This window comes from Pelodiscus sinensis, chromosome 1, assembly GCF_052426305.1.
Source record: "Pelodiscus sinensis isolate ZL-2025 chromosome 1, ASM5242630v1, whole genome shotgun sequence".
Classification (NCBI taxonomy): Eukaryota; Metazoa; Chordata; order Testudines; family Trionychidae; genus Pelodiscus; species Pelodiscus sinensis.
This window is the reverse complement of record NC_143052.1, coordinates 190,721,051-190,729,184: the sequence shown is the minus strand read 5'-3', so window position 1 is coordinate 190,729,184 and position 8,134 is coordinate 190,721,051. Positions and strand designations below refer to the sequence as shown.

General features: G+C 40.8%; 1 protein-coding gene across 1 annotated transcript; it reads left to right on the top strand.

Annotated features, from left to right (window-relative positions):
- The first annotated feature begins 1,441 nt into the window (after nt 1–1,441).
- Nucleotides 1,442–5,785, top strand: CLDN14 (claudin 14). The gene is made up of 2 exons (XM_006125994.5): nt 1,442–1,837; nt 4,811–5,785. Exon 2 carries the CDS (start codon nt 4,928–4,930, stop codon nt 5,636–5,638), a length of 711 nt encoding a protein of 236 aa, XP_006126056.2. The 5' UTR covers nt 1,442–1,837; nt 4,811–4,927; the 3' UTR covers nt 5,639–5,785.
- Nucleotides 5,786–8,134: the final 2,349 nt, after the last annotated feature.

Sequence of the window (8,134 nt, the reverse complement as noted above, 5' to 3'; positions counted from 1 at the left end):
AAGAAAAGAGGGATGAGAATCACTACAGCTACAGTCAGCAAAAGAACAAAGCATTTTATGAGTCTGGGGAAAGCACTTGTAAAAACAGCCATGAAAGGATGAGATTGATATGGCTAGAGAAATAGTAAAATGAGAAACAATGAAAGAGACATCAGGGAACCCCGCCTCTGTCTTTTAATTCTGAGTAAATACTCAGACTAGAAACTGGTTTCTATTGCTTAACTGGAGCTTAATTTGGAGACAGGTCTCCCAAAACTTAATACAGCTATAGTATGATCCAGGGAAAACCAAACAAAAAAACCCAATCCCCCCCACACCCCTATTCTATCTATAGTGAGTGCTATATATCTGCTTCCATACAACACAGGACATAGGCAATATAAAAATTATATGGAAAAGCTCACTTTCCAACCATTTTATTTATTAAATAAAACTGGCATGCTCTGGCACAAGAAAATTCAAGTTTTTCATAGCTGCTCTTCACAGATTTTCACATTGCTTTACAACCTTTTGGTTTGCAGATGGGCTGAGTTGTGAAAATTAAATCTGAATGGTGTATAAGCAGTCCTATGCTCCCTCTTCTTGTTTACTTCTGGGCCACAGAGCAGGGACTTCTTGGCGCTATGAAAAGCTAGCACTTAATGAAACACCAAAAAATAACAGTGCCAAATAAAATGATCCTTCTTCAGGGGTTGGATTGCTTCTCTGGTCTATAAGTCTACATCTCATTTGCATTTTCCTAAATGATGACAAACAGAATCAGTGTAGAAAGGATGGCTTTGCCTACGCTCTGGCAAATAACCTGGCCCCATCTGCAAGCCATTCATTACATTAGTGATGGGCAATCTAGGCTAGTGAATGGGCTGCATGAGTGGTCCTCCCTCATCTCAATGAGCCTCAAGATTGTTATGACGGTCTCCTGGGATAGGGTATTTTTTCTAACTCTGCTTGCATACCTAACATTTGTGGGGCGTACCAATTGAAACCAGCAGCATCTGACAATCCTGTGCATGAGCAATGGTAAACAAAATGTCTTGTGGGTCACATATAGAAGCTCGGTGGGCACCTGCCCACTACTGCACTACACTATTCATTTAGCCATTCGTAATAGGACACAGCTGTACCTCTGGTGACCATGTTCAGAGGGCAATTTATTAGAAACAAAGCCCTAGGTTGAGATATTTAACAAGAGGATTGATGTTCTTTGAGATAAAGTGTGTTAATTTACAGTTATTTCTGCCACAATTAAGTAGAGTGCAAAGCTGTTCTGCAGTAGTTAAGCATTACTTAATACAAGTAGCAGCTGTCTCTGGCTAAACACGGAACATGGAAAATATGATGTCAAGCAAGTGGGGTTAATTAAGGCCAGTTTCCTAAATTAGAAAGTCCTTAGTGGCTGAGGGTTAAAAATAACACCTTAATGATTTCTAAAAATAGCTGCTGCCAGTATTTTGACTGCCATTAAATCTGGAAGTCCATTTCCTGTGACTAATGGTGTAAATCACATGTAACTTCTATATCCGTTCTCTTTAGGATTAACTGCAAAGCTTGACCTTGAAAACCTTTTGCAAACATCCAGAAGTAATGTGAAATGGACTTGTGCATGGTGCTCAACATTCAACTATAATGTGTTCACTGATTAACCTGATAGATCATAATCAAGGGTTCAACCTTTATACACGTATAGTAGGCAAACTATACCAACTAGGTCAAGAGAGAAACAGGACAACCATGAAATTAAGCCTGAAGGATGGTGTTGCATCTAAGGCACTAACTAGGAGGCAGGAGACCTGAACTCCATTTCCAGATCTGCCAGGGACCACCTGTGTCTCCTTGGGTAAGTCACTTAACCCCTTTGTGCTTCAGTACTCCCTCTAAAAATGAGGATAACAACAATTGCCTATTGAGGCATCCTGAGGATTACTTCTTTAATGTACGTGGAATTCCAAGGTACTATAATAAGCATAACAGAAGAAAGGAATAATAGAATATTCCACAGAAAGAAAAACTAGAAATGTGGCATTTAAGAGTTTTTCTTACCTAAACAAGCTGTGGTAACAAATTGAATATTTTGAATTATTGGAGATTTCTATTTTGTTTGTTATTATGACTTGCTACATGCTCTGCTCTACTCTGGATTATGTCCTGTTATAGCACATTGCATCAAGTCAGCAGTGATAGAGAGAAATAAATCTCTGACATGATCACACCTGACACCATGCAACGAGGTGCAGAGATATTCAGCAGGAACAATGAGGGGAGTTTCTAATATAAACTGCTGTAACTTTCATCATTACCTGTAAAACAAGAATGCTCAAGCAACAATATAAAACAGTCCCTTGTCATTTAAAAAGAGGCTCGCATTGAGCTGAAAGGTTGTATAGCCATAATAGAAGTTACAAACAGTAAAACATCTTCCTAAAAGTAGTTAAGCAAAAAGAAAGCTGTTTTTTTTCATTTTGCTATTCTTTGGGTTTGCTTTTATATTCAAGCCATTAGTCAACTTTCCACTGACATCAACTAATATCACTCTCAATCCCATTCATAAGAACCTATGTATTAATATATAAACTAAAAAATTAATATAAGCTAAGATATATAACAATGAGTTTCTCTAACAACCTTCATTGTTGCTTCCAGTGTTGTTGTGGCTGAGTCAGCCCCAGGACATGCAAGAGGTGGCATGGGTGAAGTAATATATTTTATTGAACAAATCTCTGTTGGTAAAAGAGACAAGCTCTCCACAGAGTTCTTCTTCAGCCCAGACTTCAACCACCATGTCTCAGTCTTTATTGTTGTAACTTTTCTGCTTTCTAACTCACTTAATCCTGCCTTTTGTTTATTGTTTTTTTATAAAAAACATAAAAATCCACATTAGCCCACATTTTAAAATGAAACACTGAACTTCAGTTTCCTTAGCCACAATATACATAGGGATCAGTTGAACACAATGTTTTATTGGTGTACCATTGGATCCTCTTTATCAGATCTAACTGGGACCAGGGCCAGATCAGCCACTCAAAAATTCAGATAATCAGGAGAAACTCAGGCTGACAGTTTGAGCCCTACCAACTCAGGGCTGACATCAATTTGCCATATTCCTGTGTGCACATTGATGGCTCATGTCAACAGGTTAATAGAGGCTGCTCAGATAAACAGAGTTTTACTGTATATGTTTTTATATTTTAAAAATTTGTAAAAAGATTCTCTATAAAAATGAAAAATCCACATTTTTCTATGGCAAACAGATTTCTAGGGTCCCATGTAATGTCAAATGGAGATTGTAAATTTCTGTGCACAGAAACTTTTTAATTTTGTTTAGAAAGCTATGTGGGTGCTATAGTGTTATATGCATACAGAAATCAAAACTGAGTGCAGCCAAATTCCAAGTAATCCTGCTTAATTAACAAGAGTGGATGGCATGCAAATGAGCACTGATTTTTGACACTCTGTTAACTATATATATATTTTAGAGGCATCTGTTTGTGAGTCCATTTGTTCAAGAATTTCTCCTAAATGGTAACATCTAGGACCACCAAATTTGGTAGGCAGCTCCCTCTTATCCTAACTTAAAGCAAGGTCAGGGTTTGGTTGTAGCAGGAAACAGGATGTGTCAGGAATTCCATTGTTTTCTGTAAAATGGAAAGGGAGGGGATTGATCAGAGGGACGCGATACTGCACAGTCACCACAGGGGGCAGTGAGTGTGGGGAACAGCTTTACTGCAGAGTGACCACTGGGGGAACCTGCACCAGGCAGTGGCCACCTGGGGAAAAGGCCTCACCATCTTGCTGGCCACCAGCCTAGGCAAGTGGACCACTGCCCCAAACTCTTGCCTCTCTCCCCCCTGGCACTTGGCCTCAATGTCGGAGGGGAATCCCTGCCGGCCCACCATCATGCCTCCCAGGGGCACCACCGGAGCAGCCCTGCTCCCCGTGGCCCCACCAATGCCCTCTTCCAGCACCAATGGGCCACTCTCACCCCCCTTCACAGGCCAGTCCAGGGAGTGCCACCAGGGCTGACCTGTGTGGCACCCCTCAGCACTGGCAGGAGGCCTACACGGCTCCTGCCCCTGTAGTCCGGCCTGGCTTCTGCTTTCCTCCACTCTCTATTAATATAGAAAGATTTTACATTCAAATTTGTTATGAGCTATTCTGACAATTGCAAAGTGTCGCTCCTCAGAAGATGCACAATGCACATCTGGTTTCATATGCTGTCATCTAGCCTGCAAACTGAAGTCATAAACTGAGTATCCATGAAAGATGTTTCTCTTTGAGTTGCTTTATTAAAATAAAAATTCAAGAAATACCGGCAACCAGGGAAGGAAACTTTAATCCCATACTTGTTATCCTCTTCCACAGATTTTAAATCACTCTCTCTGCTCCCTAGTTTGAGCAAATATACCCTTATTGTTTTTGTAATCCTGCTATGACCTTTTGGGAATGTTTTCGTCATGTAAAGTAGCTTTCAGATGTCTGCTTTATAAATCTCATTCATTCTAAGCATTAACACTTGTTAATTTTCTACTTTAGAAAGGGAAGTAATGTTTCTTTGAGGAGTCTGTTGGGAAGAATATTTTATTTTAAAATATTTTTTTAATTTCATAAATTGCTGTGCTTTTTTTTCCCCTCTCAGCAGGCCATGGAAACATGTTTACATAATTGAAGAGGGAAGCTTACTTTCCCACAGCTTCCACAAAATATCATTAATTGCCATAACTATGCAAATTGCACTTCAGTGCACCTTACTGGCTAGAGAAATAATGCATTTAGATAATATTTAACTTGTTTTTCTTCAATTACCTTTTATTAGGAGTCCAGAAGGTGTCAAAGTAAAACTGCAGCATATCCCCCAGGAAAAGCCTGCGTTTTAAGAAGGAAGCCAACCAGAGATACATTATTAAAGGGAACCATCAGGACAAACATTAACATGGCAAGCATGGCTGTTCAGTTACTGGGATTCTTACTAAGTCTCTTTGGCTTAATAGGAACATTAATTGCTACTATTCTGCCTTACTGGTGGAGGACGGCACATGTAGGTACCAATATTATAACAGCAGTGGCATACATGAAAGGGCTCTGGATGGAGTGTGTCTGGCATAGCACTGGTATCTACCAGTGCCAGGTCCATCGGTCTCAGCTTGCATTGCCTCGTGACCTTCAAGCAGCTCGCGCCATGATGGTGATTTCCTGTGTTCTTTCCACGCTGGCTTGTGTGGTGTCTGTCATTGGCATGCAGTGCACGCAGTGTGTCAAAGGGGCCACTGCCAAAAGTTCTCTCGCTATTTCTGGTGGAATCTTTTTTATCTTGGCTGGTCTCATATGTCTTGTTCCTGTTTCTTGGACTACTAACGACGTGGTTACCGATTTTTACAACCCCATGCTTCCCAATGGGATGAAGTATGAGATAGGGCAAGCTCTTTACCTCGGCTTTTTCTCTGCATCTTTGACTATACTTGGTGGAACTCTACTGTGTACATCATGCCAGAGGACTGGGAACAACATACCTTACCAGCCACAATCAAGAAGCACAATAAGGGCTGCTCCCTCATATAGACCACCAACTGCCTACAAGGGAAACCATGCTTCTTCACTGACATCTGCTTCACATAGTGGCTACAGATTAAATGACTATGTGTGAGTTCCTTAAGATTCGCCGGTGGGTCACAGCTGCTTTATAATGGACGCATATAACATAAAACTAAGCTAAAGAGCCCTTATAATTTATGAGAGTTTTGGTACAAAGGTTACCAGTGTATTTTTTAAGAAAATAAACAACATGAAATAGTTTGGTTTGAAACTGAAAAAGAAAAAAAGAAGGAAAAAAAAGGAAAAAAGAAAGTTGTAGTATTTCAGGGGCTATACATTTCTGCCTATGTTAGGTCAACAACCTCAAGCTGTAGGTGTAGGCAAGTTCTGGTTAAATGTAATGTTTTTATGTTGTTCAGACCAACTTAAGTTTCTAATATTAATACTGGCTTTCACAAATAATGGGTTAGCAGTACAGCTGGTTGAAATGTTTTCAATGGGAACAGTTCTCAATGGAAAAATGTTTCATCTTCATCAGAATGTTTCAGGGTACCTCTTGATTTGGACTAAATTATTTCTTTCTGATTTCATTTCAAAAACATCAAAACATTTAGGTTTGACTTTATCATTTTGTTTTCTGTTTGTACTAGGGGGCTGTGCCCCATGCTTTCTACGCTCGTCAACCCCCTCTCCCCTTCTGGCCGCTTTCGCAGCCAGAGAGCCTGTTAATCTTGCACTGATTATACAGAAAAGTGAACAAACAAAGCTGTATAGAAAAAACCTGTTAATTGTTCTATTGCTCAGGTACTGCATGTTACAGATGTATCTACAGACAGATCTCAGTTTCGCAGTTGGTTCAGGTGGAAGCACAAGCAAGCAAGATGCGGAGACTCCACTTTCAAGCAGGCTGATGACATCATTCTGTCACGTGGCAGGAAAAAACTTTTTTTTATAGAGAGAGAGATTAAAACATTATATATTTAAAATTACAGATATATTTGGTACAGGTTGGACCTCCCTTGTCTGTCACCCTCAGGACCAGATGAGGGAATTTGTCAAACAACAAGAGGTCCCCTGACACTAGCCCTTCACCCTGCTGCCCGTCCCCATTGCCAGCTCCTTCATCCCAGCTGGGCTGTCTGCTGGTCATCCCCAGACTCTGGGTCCACTGCTGGCTGGGTGGCTCGTGGCTGCAGCCCCATTGCTGAACAGCACACTGCCCGATTGGTCTGATGCAGCCCGGCCAGCCCCACTACGGGGTTACCAAGGCCCCGGCCAGCTTCCCCTCCCAGGCTACAGCAACCACAACAACAACTCTACTGTTGGGTGGCAGGCAGTGCCAATCATGCTGCCACTGCCACTGTCGCCATCGTCACCTGGGATGCTACGGCCCCGCCAGTACCCAGGCTGACGTGGGCCCAGCCAGGCTTCCTCTGCCAGTACCCAGGCTGAAACCACTGCTGGGCAGCAGATAGCCCTGATTGTGCTCTGCCCAGGCTGCTGCGGTCCGGCTGCTAGCAGACTCGCAGGACTTCAGCAGGGTCCCAGCTGCTGTCCCTTCTGCTCTCTCGTCCAGGAACATCCATGGTTATGCTGGACTACAGATGTTGCTGGATCAGAGAATCCTGGATTTGGGAGCTGCAACCTGTATTCCATTATAATGTATTGACCTTTTCCAAACAATATATTAGCATGCTGTCAAAATGAAATAATTCAACATTATCAAAACAAAACGTTCTGATGTTTTTATAATCAAAACTGTTTGGAATTTGTGTTCCAAGAAAAATGTCAACATTTTGACTTTTTGTTCTGATGCAGAATGAAAACAAATATTGAAATGTTAGACTTTCCCACTGAACAGAAATCCCATTTTACATCCAACTCTAGTTATTGGCTATTCTTTTCTACAGAGCGCCCCTGCTATAAAGCGCCGTGGTATACATCCATTCCACACTGAAGTCATTGACGCTTGTAGGAACTGATGTGTTTTAAATCCTCCCATTCCTGCTCTTAACTCACGCAAAAAAACCCCAAAAAACCAATTTGAGCAAATGTAAGTCAGCCACGGAAAAAAATTCCCTGCATTAAGTTGTTTCGCTAAAAATCCAAGTTTTTTGGAATGTATCTTGGACTTCTAGAGAGGATGGCCTGTATCACAATGCAATGATATTTATTATCTTGATTAGAATAACAACTTTTATTATCTTGTCCCACAAATTTCAAAGAGTAATCAAAAGGCATTAATTGCTTAGTTTCAGTTCTATTAAGTGATTGCAGTTGTGTGAGCTCACTCAAGCCAATAGGAATGGTTCCACTGACTTCAGTGTGTCTTTGATGAGGCCTTGACAGAGAAAGCAGGTATCAAGCCATGTTCCAAAATATAAAGGGATACATACAATTTTCAAAAGCATAGATTGTACCATTGATTGTGACACTTGCTGGACAGAGTAAAAAAAATACAGCCATTTCAGACAATTGATGAAACTAATAACTTTATCATTCAAACTGATATTAGACAGTCCTGTTGACCAACCATCCATTTGATATATTTTTTTTAATTTTATTGATCGAATTTTTTCATATGGTTAATTCAGCTTTCCCTAGTGTA